At 41.0% G+C, this 17,085-nt stretch overlaps 1 protein-coding gene across 2 annotated transcripts; it reads right to left on the minus strand.

Moving 5' to 3' along the window:
- Positions 1 to 383: 383 nt before the first annotated feature.
- On the minus strand, positions 384 to 16,901 carry LOC105818590 (zinc finger protein 354A). 2 transcript variants are annotated; one of them, XM_012654660.1, is made up of 4 exons: positions 16,259 to 16,901; positions 12,898 to 13,024; positions 11,883 to 11,978; positions 384 to 2,071 (listed from the first exon to the last, which is right to left on the minus strand). In XM_012654660.1, exons 1-4 carry the CDS (start codon positions 16,289 to 16,291, stop codon positions 531 to 533), a joined length of 1,797 nt encoding a protein of 598 aa, XP_012510114.1. In that variant the 5' UTR covers positions 16,292 to 16,901; the 3' UTR covers positions 384 to 530. The 2 variants fall into 2 exon arrangements, with proteins under 2 accessions (XP_012510114.1, XP_012510115.1); XM_012654661.1 differs by lacking the exon at positions 11,883 to 11,978.
- Between the last annotated feature and the right edge of the window lie 184 nt (positions 16,902 to 17,085).

The raw sequence follows: 17,085 nt of genomic DNA on the forward strand, positions 1-17,085 counted from the left end.
ACCAGGTCAGGTAAAGGACAAATCCCAGAGACTGAGAGGTAGTTTACAGTTCATTTTTCCCTTATTTTGGTCCTTTTCTCTAAAAATGTATAATTTCTTCGATCAATTCTTTCATATGCTATGAAAGTGTTACATAAAAATATTACCAGTGTATATACTTTGGTATTTTCTCTAACGAGAAATCCAGAGCACACCTCCCCACCTACTTAGATGTTTCTAATGATCACATATGATACCTAGCACACACTGCTATAGAAAGAGGGAAAACAAATACCTTTTATTTTATAAATGACCAAAGTTAATGTGTCCAGTTGTAAATTCTTCATCTCCGGCTATTTTTAAAAGAGTCTGACCGGCACAGACACTTTCTTCCTATCTATTACATAGTCAAGGTTTATCCACAGAATTTAATATCTAATGAGTAAGTAAACATAAGAGTTTTTCATATCCATTACATTTATACATAACTCTGAAGTATATATTTTCTGATGAACTTTGGTTTAAGGCTTTCACACATGCAAATCTACTTTCTAGGAGTCCTCTTCAATATGAATTTTATAATGATTAGTAAGGGATGACCTGTGGTTGAAAAGTTTCCCACATGTATTACATTCATAGGGTTTCTCTCCAGTATGAATTCTCTGATGTGCAATACGTGATGAGCTTTGTCTGAAAGTTTTCCCACATGTGTTACACTTAAAGGGTTTCTCTCCAGTATGAATCCTTCGATGTTGAATAAGAGCCGAACTTTGGCCAAAAGATATCCCACATTCCTCACATCGATATGGTTTCTCTCCAGTATGAATTCTCTGATGATTACTAAGGGATGAATTACACCTGAATGTCTTCCCACACTCACTACATTTATAGGGTCTTTCTCCAGTATGCATTCTCTGATGTTGAATGAGAGCTGAACTCTGTCTGAAGGCTTTCCCACACACTTTGCATTTACATGGTTTCTCTCCAGTGTGAATTCTCTCATGTATAATAAGTGTTGAGTGGGAACTTAAGGCTTTGCCACATTCATTACAATTATAAAACTTCTCACCAGTATGAATTATTCGGTGTCTATTAAGTCGTGAAATAGAGGTGAAGCCTTTTCCACATTCGTTACATCTGTAGGGCTTTTCTCCAGTGTGAATTCTTTCATGTTGAATAAGAGATGCACTCTGACTGAAGGCTCTCCCACATTCACTACATTTAAAAGGTTTCTCTCCAGTGTGAATTCGCTGATGATAACGAAGGGATGAGCTAGACTTAAAGGTGTTGCCACATTCGTTACATAAGTAGGACTTCTTTCTGGAATGAATTCTTTGACATCCAGGAAGGGATGTGCTACAACTAGATGGCTTCCTACCTGGATTATATTTACAAGGGTTTTGTTCAGCATGAATTTTTTGATGTATAAAAAGGCCTGACCTTCGGCTGAAGGATTTACCACATTCTTTACACCTATAGGATTTCTCTACAGTATGGGTTCTTAGATGTTTATAAAGGGATGTACTGAGAGTGAAGGCTTTCCCACATTCTTTACATATGTATGGTTTCTCTCCAGTATGAGTTATTTGATGTTGAATAAGAGCTGAACTTTGGCTAAAGGCTTTCGAACATTCTTTACATTTAAATAATTTTTCTCCACTGTGGTTTTTCTCATGTTTACGAAGGGATGAAGTGTTAATGAAGGTTTTTTCACACATACTACATTTATAGCGTTTCTCTGCTGTGATTTTTGGTTGATTAAATAAATTTGAATTCTGTTTGTAGCTGTTTCCTTGTAGGTCACATTTTGGTGTTTTTTCTCTGGGAACTGTCTGTTGCATCACAAGAATTGATCTGGGGCTGATGTTTTGAATAAAATCAATATTTTTATGGCTTCTTTCTACAGTCGGGATTTTTTTGTGGGTAACTGAAACCATATGAAAACTTTCCTTTTTATCTTGCTTTTTCTCTAATCTGCCTTCATGTGTACAAGGCTTTTCTGATTTCAAGTCCCAGGGCCCATTTTTGGATCTTTTCATTATCAGGCCCTGAAATAAAGAGTCTTGTGTTTGAGTTGACTTTGTATTCCATCCTGGAGGGGAAAAAAAAGAAACTGAAGATGTTTCATGTGATATCACAGCATTTAGCTACTGAGACTAGATGTGTAGAATGAATAAATAAATATCGCTGATATTTAAATATGGGCCTAGTATCTGGTCAAAACATAGTAAGAAGAAAAAACAGGAGAGTTAGTATAACAAAATACAATTGATGGACGTTGAAATACTAGGGAAAAGAAAAGAATAAAGCACACCCATTTAAAGAGGGTAAGAGGGTAAGAAAGTAAGAGAGTTAAGAGTTACCAGAAGAATTGGGAGAATTGAGAAAAGGATTATAAGGAGGGCATGAGTTGGGAAAGGCAATTTGGGTCAGGATCCAAAGCACATTATGGACTCCTAAATTATCTTCTTGATGATTTTATTTGTGTAATTATTCCTAACCTAAAAAATCTTCCCCCTTTTCTCTCATACCAAATTTCTGTGTATCCTTTAGATTTAGTTCAAATATTAACTCTCTCTGAATTCTTTCTTGATTCTGAGCTTCCAGTCTTACTCCCCTTAATGTAGCACTTACCAGAGTGTTAAATATATGTATTACACACCTTTATATTATATACACACACATATATACTGTATTATATTTATATTTCTTTCTATATCCGTATCTCTCTTTCTCTCTCTCTTTCTCTCTCACTTTCCTTTTCTAACATGTGTTCTTCACAAGCAGATTAGCATGCACTATTTTCCTACAGATTCTCTTGATGGCACTGCAGTTATATATAAAACTTGTTAGTCTTATCAATCTTATTTATATATTCCTAATTTGAACAAGGTCAATGTTCTTAATTACTTACGTATTAATTTCATATATACAAATATACATATATATTATACATACACACACACACACACACACACACACACACACACACACACACGCATCTCAAACCCCCGCATAAGTTGTCTTCCAGGACAGTACATGGGTGATTGAAGAGGTTTCAGGGCCAGTTCAAACAAGAAAGCCTTACTGAATTAATCTACAGAGGTGCCATAAGGTAGGCATGAAGCTGAGAGCTGCAAGTTAGGAAGGCAGCCTGAGTTCATGCATCAAGCAAGAGAGGCCATGCAGGAAGGGCTCCAAAAAGTCAAAGATCAACAATAAGATAGGCATGGATATAAAAAGGTAAAGCAAGGTTAACATGAAAAAGTAGTAAAGAACAGAATTAAAAAAATATTAAAATTGGGTGAGGATACAATTCAATATTAAATTCTGTCAGGAGAACTGTGCACATAATTTGGCATTTTCTCCTGGGCTGGAAGTAACCATTTAAAGAGATTACTGGCATCTCATTGTATTTGCCATTCCCATCTATTTAACATTCACTTTCTCACCTCTGTACAAATTACTCCTGCTTTATTAAATGCGGTAATATATTCTGCTTTTTTCCCCCCTACCATTGTTCACTTCTCAGTTTCCTTCATGGATAACTCTTTTTCCATTCCTTTTTTAAAAAATGGTATTCCCTAGAGTTTTGGACTTTTTTGCCCACTCTAAATACCTTCCTTGACTAATTTTATATGCATCCATACCTTTATTATTTATTGTAAGGGAAAGAGGAGTTTTGTTACCTTCTTCTTAATACCTTTCTATTTCCCTCCCCATTTAAGTCTTGCTAAATTAAACAATCAAATTTCAATACATAGCCAGGCACAGTGGCACATGCTTGTAATCCAGCTACTACAGAGGCAGGAGGATCATTTGAGCCCAGGAGTCTGAGATCAGCCTGGGCAACAGAGCGAGATCTCATCTCAAAAAAAAAAAAAAATGCAATACATTGTTTGGGCCAAACATTTAGGGGACAGTGACAAAAATGGAGTCCTTTCCCCTGTGTATATCAGTCGTTGTTTCTAGGTTTTAGTACACGTGCTGCGAAGAGGGTAGCAAGAGTCTGCAATTTAGACTCTAACGTATAAGGTAACGGTAGAGATCCTGCCTTAGGCCTTAGGGTAAAGAAAGGCTGCAGCTATGTGACCAACTCACCTTTATGAGAAACCTGAGCATCAGGATTGGGTACCTAGGTGGTATTTTGTTTCCCATGCATTACTGTCTCTACCATAATCTCCTAACTAGTGTCCCTGTCTTGAGTCTTGCCCTCTTTCAATTCAGTCTACACACTGCAGCCTTTCTAAAATCCATCCCTCATTCTGTTGCCAACTTTCTTAAGCTCCTCCAACAGATTTTTTCAGTGATTCATGTCTGAAGTCCAGAGTCCTTTACATGGTAAACAAGGCACTTCATGATCTGACCTTTGTCCACCTCTGGCCTCACCTCCCTCCCTTATTGCCGAGGTATGCTGAACTACATGCAGCACTCTCTTTTTTTCTCTTATTTCTTTATTTTTATGTAAATGGGGACATGCTTTCCATTCACGAATATTCGTGAAGTGCGTACTATGGGCCAGGTAATATTCTGGGGAATGCAGATAATGTGTTGAATAAGACAGGGTTCCAGTTTCAAGGAGCTTACACAGGGAGGAAGGGAGAATGATGTGACAAATAACAAGTAGATAAATAGAAGCCATATGTATATCTGAAGAAACAGCTTCCCAGGTATAGGAATCAGCAAACACAAAAGTGAAAGTGTGGCTGGCTTTTGAGGAACAGCAAAGAGACTAGATGCAGTGCAGTTAAGAGGGAAATGGTAAAATGATAAAATAAGACTGGAGCAAGAGATGAGGGGCAAATCCTCTGAGGCCTCCCAGGTCATGATAAGGACTCTGGAATTTTACTCTAAGCCTGATGGGAAGCCACAGAGGAATTATGTGCTCATCTGCGTTGGCTACTGTGCGGAGAGGAGACTACGCTGGGGCACCAGTGGAGCAGGGAGAGGAGAGGCTACCTCGAAAGCAGAAAGGGGTTGAGGTACAGATGACTGCATCAGGACATACTGTGAAGGAAGACCTACTGGGACTGGAACTAACAGGACTCACAGAGCACTGAGACAGAAACAAAAAAGTTAGGGATCACTCCTAACTAGGGATCATTCCTAGGCTTCTAGCCTGAAAATGCTAAAAGCTGGTACCAGACACTGAGAAGAAGACCACGAAAAGGGCAAGTCTGAGCGGGTATTCTGTTTCAGATATGTTTGTCATGGCTAAGCTGCCTTAATAGACACAGAAAGAAGATACTCAAAGGTTCATTTGTGTATATTATTCTGGAGATCCAGGAGGTCAAAGCTATAGATAATGCATTTGAAAGTTGTCAGCACGTTAGTTTTATTTAAAGCCAAGGAACTGAAAGAATCACTTAGGTACTGCAATATTTAGAGGTTGGGCAGGTGTGGTGGTTCATGCCTATAATCCCAGCACTTTGAGAAGCCAGAGGTGGGATGATTGCTTCAGGCCAAGAGTTCAAAGCCAGTCTGGGCAACATAGTGAGACCCTGTCTCTACAAAAAATTTAAAAATTAGCCAGTTGTGGTGGCCTGTGCCTGTAGTCCCAGCTACTTGGGAGGCTGAGGCAGGAGGACTGCTTGAGCCCAGATGTTTGAAGCTGCAATGAGTTATGATCCTGCCACTGCACTCCAGCCTGGGTGACAGAGTGAGACCCTGTCTCTAAAATAAAAATAAAATAAAAAGAAAAGAAAGAATATGTCAAGGTTAAGAAGAAGAATATCAGGAGAATATGATATTCCAGAGCCAAAGGAAGAAAGTACTTCGGGAGGAGTGAATGATAATTGCAACAAATAATTTGATGACTAAAAACTAAACCCTGATTATGGCAAGATGGAGGTTCTTTAGGATATAATAATAGTGCTTTTAGTGGAATAATAAAGAAAGCTCAAATGGAATGCACAGAGGAAACAATGGGAGGTGAGAATACAGAAACATCAAGAATAGAAACCCTTTCAAACAGTTTTATTTAAAGGAGAATAAGGAAATGAGACATGGGGAATTTTTATTTTTTAATGGACATAATTATAACGCAAGGGTCCATACCAATTCTGGGAAACTCATCCCAACTCTAACGTGCCAATACCTTAGTCCTGAATTCATGTTTTCCACTAGGCAGACATGAGTCTTAGATTGTAGACATCTTTACTGTTCCTTATGATCTGCTTAGAATTTTCTATAGGCATATAAATATGTCTTCTCAGGTAGAGTTCAACCAAAGTTCCCTCCTGGAATCAAACCCAGGCCTGACCTACTTCCTGCAGAACAAGGTTAAGACTTAGGTCAGAAGTTTGGAGACCTGAATGATCTTGCTAATGACCACTGCCCTGACTTGCTCCATTTTTTTTTTTTTTTTTTTGAGACAGGGTCTCACTCTGTCACCCAGGCTGGAGTGTAGTGACACAATCATAACTCACTACAGCCTTGAGCGCCCAAGCTTAAGCGATCTTCCTGCCTTGGCCTCTCAGAGTGCTGGCATTATAGGTGTGAACCACCATGTCTGGCCTCATTTGTTCCTTTTATTAGGCCTAGATTCTCTTTCCTTGGCTCTTACTATACTCTGAGAGTGTTTCTTTAATCTTCTCTCCCTAGATGATTTCATTCACTCCCACATCTTCTGTGTGAACGATTATCCTGACTCTCCTCAAAATATTTCATGGAGGTATTTCCAACTGCCTGCTAGAATTTCCATTTGAGTATCTTTCTTTTTAAATTTAGCCTGCCCAAATCTGAACCCAGTGCATTCCTTTTCAAACCTTTTTTATACATTTCCCAGTTCAAAATGACATCATAACCTTTTCAGCTACTTTACCGTAAATTCTTAGTTTCATTCTGGAATCTTCTCTGCAAGCCGAGTCTAGGCAGTCATCAAATTTTCTTAAATGCCATCACTAAAAGGTCTCTAACAGCCATCATGAATATGGCCAAGTTTAAGACTTTCTTACTCTAGAGTGACTACTGATTCTCAATTTGTTCCTTCGACCCACTTCTTATCTTTCCAGTGTTATTCCCCCACTGAGTTTATCTCTCTTAATACATAGAAATCCTCTTGTTATTTCAAAAATCATTGATTGCTGCTTATTTTATTCATTTATCAAAAATTTAAAAGCATCTACTATGTATTAGGGTCCATCCCAGGCACTGGTGACCGACCCACAATACACTACGGATCCACAGATACAAAGAAAACAGTTCATTTCTTCAAGGAGTTTACAGTTTGGCATTAGAGACGAAGAAGTTAGTGGGCAGTCACAACAAAATGAGATAATTTCTATAATAAAAACACAAGGTAGAAATGGATGCAAACATGGGCTTAGAACAGCATCCAAACTATCCTTAGATAGTGTAGGGTACAGGTAGGAAGGATGCAGGTGGTGGCTAGAGTTTTACGGAAGAACTAACATACAAGATGGGATTTTAAAGGATCAGCTACAGGATAGATGGAGGGGTAGTACGAGGGCTGAAGGCAGCGTTCAAATCTGTGAACCCAAGCCAGCTTCCAGACTCATTTCCTGAAGTGTCCCTGCCCACTTTATCATATAGCCAGTCAGGGTCAATATTACTTCTATAAAAATGTCACTTTTAGAAATCTGCCGTCTCATAAGTTTTCTAGAGTCAGAGAACTCAGGAAGCTAGCTAATGCTGAGAAGTATACATAAACCATTAACAGGCGTAGTATTACACATTTGTAAACACTCTCCATAATGTTTGCGTTGGTGGAAAAGAGAAATGCTGTTCTAGAAATTTTGTGGTAGTAACTTTAATTTTTAAAGCTTTTAATGTGGAAAATTCCCAGCATATGCAAAAGTAGCATGAATTGTACAGTAAATACCCAAGCCAGCTTCAACAACCACTAACGCTCCTCCATCTATAACCTTCTTAGGGATTAAATTGTGTCTCTCAAAAAAGATATGTTGAAGTCCTAACTTCCAGCACCTTAGAATGTGACCTTATTTAGAAATAGGGTCAAACTAAATGAGGTTATTAGGGTGCACCCTAGCCCATTATGACTAGTTCCTTGTAAAAAGGGGGAATTTCGACATGGGCATGCACAAAAGAAAGACAAGACGACACACAGGGAGAACACAATGTAAAGACTGAGGTGAGGATAGGATAGATGCAGCTCCAAGCCAAGGAATACCCAGGACTGTCAGCCACCACTACAAGCTCAGAATAGGCAAGGAAGAATTCTACCCAGAGTCTCAGAGGGAGCAGGACCCTGCCAGTACCTTGATTTTTGGACCTCCAGCAACTGCAAGACAATACATTTGCTGTTTTAAGCCACTCAGCTTGTGGTCCTTTGTCATGGCACTCCTAACAAACTAATGCAAATCCCTACATCTCTTCCACCAGATTATGCTAAGCATATCCCAGACATCAATAATTTTATTGATAAATATATTAAAACTACTCTTATTATGCCCACCAAAATTAACACTATTGTTTGCAGATATTTTTGTCCTTAGGATATAAACCACTAATAAATCAAACTGCTATGATGTGAAGGCATCTGAAATAATTCTTCACCATGTAGTTAAGCCTGAAATGCAATTAGAGTCATTTGTTTCACTTTACTTTCAATACTTAGGGAATACTTGCTTGTTCTTATTTAATTTTGTTTTAACATTTTATAAAACATTTTTATAGTTTCAAAGTCAAAACTGAGATATCTCAAAAGATTTTAGATTTTATCCCTGTTCCCTTCATCCTTCTTTTTCCTTCAGCTTACAGCTAACCATTTTTATTGATCTGCTTTTATCCTTTTTTTATTATTTTTTTAAGCACAGTCAGGCACTGCTTAACGATTGGGATATCTTCTGAGAAATGCATCATTAGGCTATTTTGTCATTATGAGAACATCATAGAACGTACCTTCACAAACCTAGATGGAATAGCCTACTACACACCTAAGCTACATGATATGCCCTATTGCTCCTGGGCTACAAACCTGTATAGTATGTGACTGCAGTGAATACTGTAGGCAACTATAACACAATGGTTAAGTATTTGTGTTATCTACATGTATGTAAACACAGAAAAGGAAATATATGGTATTATAATCTTATGGGACCACCGTCATTTGTGTGGTACACTGTTGACTGAAATGTTATGTGGTGCATCACGATATAAGCAAATATACACATACCACCTTTCGGGAGGTACCCCCCTCCTTTCTTAGCTAACAGTACTATACTTATCGTTCTGTACATTTCCCCACTTACTAATATATTCTACAGTGGAACATAGTGGTATTACAGAGGTCTTCCTCATTCTTCTTTACAGCTGCATAGAATCCACTGTGTGGATGTGCCACAGTTTATGACCACATTCCTTTAATGGACATTTGGGTTAACTCTAATTTTATTAAATTAGGACTTTACATTGGTACATGATAAGGGCACAGCTTTAAATCAATTTCCATACTGCTGATAAGCAAAAAGTAACATTTATAACATCCTGGCTCAAATCAGACCTGCTGGGCTACCATCATCCAAAGCCACATGTAACCAAGATCACTTCTTCCCCTAGCCAAGAAGAGAGCCAGCCTGCGGCCTCAGAACTACTTCCCAGAGGGAGGAAGTTCTCTATGTGCTGACATGGAAAGAGCTTCAATACACACCAAGCGGAAGGTGCAGAATATGATGCATTGTATACCAGTTGAGTATCCCTTATCCGAAATGCTTGGGACAGGAAGTGTTCTAAATTTTTTTTTTATTTTGGAATATTTGCATTATATTTACCAGTTGAGCATCCCTAATCTGAAAATCTGAAATCCAAAATGCTCCAGTGAGCATTTCCTTTGAATGTCATATAGGTGTTCAGAAAATTTTGGATTTTGGAGCATTTTGGATTTTGGATTTTTGGATAAGAGGCACTCAACCTGTATTATAACTGAGTGGAGAAAGAAACATATAAAAATACTTGTGTATATATACATAGAAGAGCTCTTCCATTTAGTGCTGCTGTCACTCCTTTACCTCTGATTTTGTCTCTCTCTGTAAGCATATTTCTCCACACAGTGCATTCTATACCTGTCCATCTCCTCCCTCTCACTCACCACTCATCAGCTCCATTCTGGCTTCTGCCCCACCACTGCCCTTGCTAAGGCACTATGACCTCCATGCAGCTAAGACAAGACACTCTCTTCAGTTCTCATCTAACTTACCTCTCGGCAGCATCTGACAGCGATCCTTGTCTCCCTTGAGACACATTCTTCCTATGCTAGAGTGACCCTCTATTTTCCTGCATGATGTTCTCGTTTTCCACAATCTCCTTCGTGTGCTAATTTTCCTCTATCTGATCTTTAATCCTTGAAGTTCCTTAGGGTTTAGTCCTAGACCCCCAATTCTTCTCACTCTGCCTCTTTCCACAGGCCAGATTCAATTACAAACTTAGACTCTAGGCAAGAGGTCTCCTCTGCTCTCTTCTCCCACTTTTAGGCAGCCTACTCAAAATAGCAACCTAGCTGCCTCAAAGACACCTCAAAGTCAACATGCCTAAAGCCAAATTCACGATTATTCCCTCCAACCTGTTTAGCCCATTGTTTCTGTAAATGGCAGCAGTTCTCCATCAAAACCTTAAGAGGTATCCTTAACACCGCTCTCTCTCAGCCCCCTCATCCAATCAATTAACAAGACCTGTTTATTCTACCACCTAAATGTGTCATAAATTCATCTACTTCTTACCTCCCTTGTGAGTCCCAGCCCTGTCTACCTCGTATCCCTGCCCACCAGAGATCAATACTCGCGTGTTTCACTCTACCTCAAATGAAAACTATCCCACACCAAAGGTGTCCTGTACCCTGATCACACTGGCTCCTCCTCCTCCCTCATGAACCTCATGGAAAGTGCCTTCTCCATTCTCCAGGCCTTACTAACTTCCTGCCTCCATGGCTGCAATAAGCCATGTAAGGATTCCCACCTCTAGTTTTGCTTCATTTTAAATCTATGCCGTTGGATGCTTCCAAAGTGACCATTCTTATTAAACTCAAATCACTTAAGAACTTCATGAATTAAAAAAAAAAGAACTTCATCAATATATTCTCTATGAAAAATTAAAACATTACATGTAAATAAAGTCCCCTTTCATCAGACCCATTCTCGATCCCATCCCAAATGTAACTAGTGTTACCAGCTGAGGTGTGTCCTCCTTTCTCTCTGGCTTATACGCACATCACACAAAGACACACACGCACATAATTTTTGTTAAACATAAATGGTGACATGTCATAATAATGCTCTTTAACTTGCTTTAGTACTTAATGAGCTTTGGAACTCTGTCCAAATCAGTGGGCTCTTTTGTTTTCAGTGTGACAATGTTTGTCAGAGTAAGAACACACTGTAGCTTCTTTAGTTATTCTTCTATTGAAGGACACTGAAATTGTTTCTGATTCAGATTAAAGTTTCTAAGATACCAAGGACCACGTGATTCTCTGCTTAACTCCTTCAATGATTTCCATTCCCCTACCACAGAGTGCACATCTTAGAACCGTAGCAGAGCACTTACCACATGGCCCTTCCCCAGCTTTCTAGGCTCATTTCCTTCTTTACCTCCTTCTTTCCCCAAATACATACCCTGAGCTTTAGCCAGAGTGAATTATTTGCAATTCCTTAAATACACTACGTTTGTCGAATGAATACATGAAAATGCAGCGCTGTTCTGAAATAACAGGAAAGAACAGAAAAGAGATTCTGAGAGTTTCATCTATGCAGTGAATACAACAGAATAAGCAGAAGCTCCTATCTAAGAGCCTGGGCTTCCTCTTCCTCACCACTTCCAGAGGACCGAAAACCCTGAAGGGAGTTTCCCAGCCCAAATCCAGGCTGCAGTTCCTCTTACTAGCCAGGCTATGGCCTGTAGCGGTTCCCGGCACATTGGGCCCACCCACTCACCTAGAGAGGGTCTGCCAGGACTCTCTCTCTCTACCTTCCACGGATCTTCTCCTTGCTGCAACAGGGAGATCACTTTTGGTTTGGTAAATGGGAGTCCTGCTCACAGACAGAAAAAAAACAAAATAAAAAACCAGACTTGATTTTGTTTTGACACAAAGAGTTTTCCCAGATTTAAGTGCCAAACCCAGAGGATGGTATAAAAAACTGCCGTGGGTTGCTTAAGTTGTGCCCCCATGATGTAAGGGGATGTGTTAAGGAAAAGGCAAGTGACTTGCAGGACACGACTCTGGTATAATTAACTGTATGTGAGGAAGATAAGATAAACATGCAGCCTTGGTAATTAATAGGGTGCCATTAGCTTTCCATAAAAGAGGGAATATGGGATGTAGACCGAATAAAATTTATAAGCAAGTATCTATAGAAAGGATTATGTACCAGGTAGCTTGTTTAAAATGAGAAAACACTATCTGACTCCTTTTCAACAAGTGCAGCAGTCATCAAACTATAGGCTGTGGGTCAAATCCAGACTACCGCTTGTTTATGCATGGACTTGTGCAAAGAACGGTGAAAAAAAAGAGAACTATGTTATAGAGACCATTATGTGGCAGACAAATCCTAAAATATTTACTACCCGGCTCTTTACAGAAAAAGTTTGCCAACCCCTGGAAAAGACAAGAGGGAAAGGTAAGTGGTAGGTTGAGGTTAAACAAAGCCCTATTGAGAGACGAGCAAACCAATCACAGAACAATCATTGTGGGGAAATGATGCCTTAATCATGTGCAATTATACAGAGGGAAGAGATGATTAGCAACACCACCTTCTCCATTCCCATACGTGGGGCAATTCCATGCCCATAAGGGGGAATATGCTTGTAATCTTTATTTTTAGAGATCTGATTAGTATAATCCTCAAACTCAGCTAAAGTTTTTTGATGACCTGCAGCTCTTACTCAGGGAAGGAGGTGCTGAGATGCTGCAATTTGTGTATTCAGTAACTGCAGGGGAAATGTCCTTACCCAGAGAGACCAGGTGACTATAGTTCTCCAGCATCACCTCTCGGTACAAGTTTCTCTGAGAAGGATCCAGCTTTCTCCACTCATCCCGACTGAAGAGCACAGCCACATCCTCGAACATCAGTGACACCTGCAAGGACAAGCCATTCCAGCTCACCCAGACCACCCCTCACAGAGTGAAGAGGGAAGCAGTAGAGGAGGCACACAGGACACCCATGAAATGCTTCTGATACTATTCAAGGTCCTGTATATCCTTTAACTCACCAATTACTATATTTGTAGTGTAATGAAAAGTGCAGAAAAGTGCAAATACAAAGATACCATCATAGTGTTTGTAATAGAAAAAAATGGAAACAACCTAAATACGCACTGATGGAGACTAGGTAAAATAACTGGTTTTTTTTTTGAGACAGAGTATGGCTCTATTTCCTGGGCTAGAGTGTCACGGCATCAGCCTCGCTCACAGCAACCTCTAATTCCTGGGCTCAAGTGATCCTCCTGCCTCAGCCTCCCCAGTAGATGGGACTACAGGTGCACACCACCATGCCCAGCTAATTTTTTCTATTTTTAGTAGAGACAGGGTCTTGCTCTTGCTCAGGCTGGTCTCGAACTCCTGAGCTCAAGAGATTCTCCCGCCTTGGCCTCCCAGAGTGCTAGGATTACAGGCATGAGCCACTGTGCCCTGCCTAGATTAAATAACTTAAGGCACTATATGTCTGCTTACTCAAGCTTGAGGATAGTAATTATAAAAATTAAAATAGCTATTAATATAATTTATTGAAGGTTTTATATGGGCCAATTACTTCTCTTGAAGTTTTACATTACTCTTTAGCATATACTCTTTATTTAATCTCCACAACAATCCTATGTAGAAGGTCCTATTATTGTTTCCATTTCATACAAGAAAAAACAAAGTCACAAAAAAGACATGAAATTTGTCCAAGTCACGTAGCTCGTGTAGAAGTGGAATGTCCATCGAGGTGAATGTCCGAGGCTCCATTTTTAACCACTCTGCAAAACTGCCTTGCAATGCCTACCTCTTAGGGTTAAGAAATAAATAATATTCAATGAAGATGGATAGTGATGACAGTTACACAACAATGTGAAAGTGCTTAAAATATCAGTGAATTATATACTCAAAAAGGGTTAAAATGGTAAAATTTCATGGTATATATATTTTGCCACAATAAAAATAGGTTAAAATGGTAAAATAAACACATATAGACAGACATGTGCACACAAATAGGTGGGCATAGAAAATGATTCTGAGGGATTCATTCCAAAGGGCTGATAGTGATTATCTCTAGATGTTACAGTAAGAGTGATTTTACTTTTTTATACATGTAGTTTTTTCCTCTAAATTATTACAATGAGCACACAATACATGTATGATAAGAAAGAAAATTTATTGACATTGGCATATGGGGAAATAAAAGAAATGATCTTTGCCCTCAAAGAATTTACAGTCCAACTGGCAGACAAAGAAAACACAAGAAATAACTTGAACAATGAAAGAAAACCATGTAACTAGACAGGAATGTATGCCACCTCCTAGTTCCATCTTCATATTGCAAATGAGGTCCACAGCAGCCAAGACTCCAGGCCACATGCTTTATTAGTGGCAGAAGCATAACTAAAATTTTCTAACTGTGAACCCAGAACTTGGGATGTTCTCTTTCTGACCTTTTTTTTTTTTTGAGACAGGTCTCACTCTGTTCACCCAGGCTGGATTTCAGTAGCATGATCACAGTTCACTGTATCCTCCAAATCTAGGGATCAAGCAATTCTCCTAGCTCAGCCTCCTGAGTAGCTGGGACTACAAGTATGTTCCATCATACCCAGCTAATTTGTGTGTGTGTGTGTGTGTGTGTGTGTGTGTGTGTGTGTGTTTCTGTACAGACTGGGTCTCACTATGTCGCCCAGGCTAGTCTCAACTCCTGGCCTCATGTGATCCTCCTGCCTCAGCTTCCTAAAGTTCTGGGATTACAGGCATGAACCACTGTTCTTACACTTCCTGTCACTGAATTTTACATACAAGTCCACAAAGTATTGATGCACGTGCAGCAGATGCGGTTAGAAAGGACTATGGTATTCACTCGCACACGAAGATGGAGAAGATTCTGGGCAGGAGAGCAACTTGGCTCTGTTGCAATAGAATGGGAAAGCCTTAAAGGAGAAAGAACAGACCAATTATGCAATTATGCAACGGCAGATCCTGGCTGTAGCCTTAGATCAGATCCCACTGCATTTGTGGGTCCAAAAGATAATACCACATTGTGGAAGGGCTCTGGTTACATGTGGCTGGTGCTCTGAAAGACATATCGAGTGGCAGCTGGATGGCCTGAGCATGGACTGAGGGTCATAATGTTAGGAGTTAGATGAAGATGGGCAAAGAAAAAACAAGTATTTTCTGGGTGCTAGAAATATTGTATAGCAATTTCTATGTATCAACATTAACATTATTATTAACATAGTAGTATCACTCAGCTCCCACAACCACCACATATTGAGCAGTTACCATGGTAACCTGAATTCAGATCCCACCCTGATCTAAACACTTTCCATGCACTAACTCAGGTGATCCTCTCACCTACCCTAGGAGGTAGGCACAGTTGTTATTCCCATTTTATAGTTAGGAAACTGGGGCACAGAAAGGTAGAGTTATTTGTCTAAGGCCCACAAACAGCAACAGAGATGGCCTCTCCAATACCAATACTCCACAAAACTCTCCCTCTGACTTCCTGAGGGGTCTTCTCTCTACTCTCAGAATCAGGAGGCCTCTTCATTGTGGCCTCTGCAACATGGCTCTCCTTTGTTCAGGCATTATCTCACCTGAACATAAAGATAAAAATAGCAGGTCTAGATCAGTTTTCAAGAGAGTGGTACAAACAAGGATTATGATCAGTAAACTTAAGAGGGAGAAAAAACTGAAAACTATGAGTTGGAGAAGACTGGGGAAGGATCATAAGCATTCTCAGGAGTAGAAAGAAAAAGAAAAGCATTCTCACAGGGGTAGGAAGGGAGACGTGGATGAGTGAAGGAGGCAGGGCCAGAAAGGATTTTTCCCAGGTGTGCATGTTTGCTCTGTCCCTAGTGACATAAGGACATGGGGCATCTTACCTATCAAATCAGTAACCGCACAGTGGATTGAGATTAGTGAACAGAAGTGTGTCTATTAGGAAAGGAAAAGAGCACTAGACGTGGACTGGGAGGGTAGGGAAGCATTCCCTAAGAATCCACCAATCCAAGGTAAAAGGACTTCTGCTCTGAAACCTGGTGATGACTGTACTGGGTAGAGAACTGCAGTGAGAAGGTTGAAAACAAAAAATCCACCCACTAAGAACACAGATGGCAATGAGCTCACCTGAGACCCTGCTTCCCTTTGCTCCGCAGCCATGTCCTCCTCTGGGCTCCTCCCCCGAGGATGGGTGCAGTCTCCAGAAGGCAGATCTGCGAGAAGAAAAGGGGAGCCAGGAGGAAGCCCCTTCTGCTTTCCAGCCCTGAGAGTCAGCAGCTCCGAAATCCTTACACCACCCGACAATGACCCCGTGTGCCCTCAGAGACGGAAGACAGGACCCAGGAGTCCAGAGAACCAGAGAGAAGGGCTGGGCCATGCTGGTCCAGGCCCCAGCTCTCGCTGGCTCAGAGTCCAGAGAACAGGACTCCAGCAGCGGCAGCGACTCCGAGCCCCCTGCCTACGTCGTCAGTCCCGCAGCGCCAGCTGGCATTGCTGGCGCCCCCATTTTACAGACCAGGAAACTGAGGACGGAGTGGGGGCCGCTCGCCCCGCTGCACACCGCCAGCGAGGGTGGCACCGCGACCGGCCCCGAGCATCCGCTCTGATCCCACTGCGCGCCGTTGCCAGCTTTCCTCCTCCTCAAGCCTTTCCCACCCGAATCCTCTCCCCCCTGTCAAGGAATCAAATTCCAGACTTTTACGGCCAATTACCTCAAGAAAGGAGAGTGCTGGAGGGGGCCGACTGCAGGAACCCGCACAGAAACCGAAGTTCCGAGCCCGCCCTGGCCCCGCCACGGGGGAACGCGCGCCCCGCTCCCGCGGAAGGCGCACCGCCGCGCCCGCGCCGAGGGAGGAAGCGCGTCCCCCACGCGCCCACCGAGGCCGCGGCGCCGGGCGGGAGCGCGCTGGGAGCGGCCTGCAGGCAGCAGGAGCGAGGCCCGCCCGGCGCCGGCG

This window comes from Propithecus coquereli, unplaced genomic scaffold, assembly GCF_000956105.1.
Source record: "Propithecus coquereli isolate 6110/MARCELLA unplaced genomic scaffold, Pcoq_1.0 Scaffold443, whole genome shotgun sequence".
Classification (NCBI taxonomy): Eukaryota; Metazoa; Chordata; class Mammalia; order Primates; family Indriidae; genus Propithecus; species Propithecus coquereli.

Coding starts and splice junctions, on each gene's coding strand:
- LOC105818590 (XM_012654660.1), bottom strand. CDS start 16,291: ATGGCTGCGGAGCAAAGGGAAGCAGGGTCTCAG. Junction 11,979..12,897: donor TAGTCACCTGGTCTCTCTGG/GTAAGGACATTT, acceptor GTCTGTGAGCAG/GACTCCCATTTACCAAACCA. Junction 2,072..11,882: donor TCCTGGCAGACCCTCTCTAG/GTGAGTGGGTGG, acceptor TTTCCCCTCCAG/GATGGAATACAAAGTCAACT.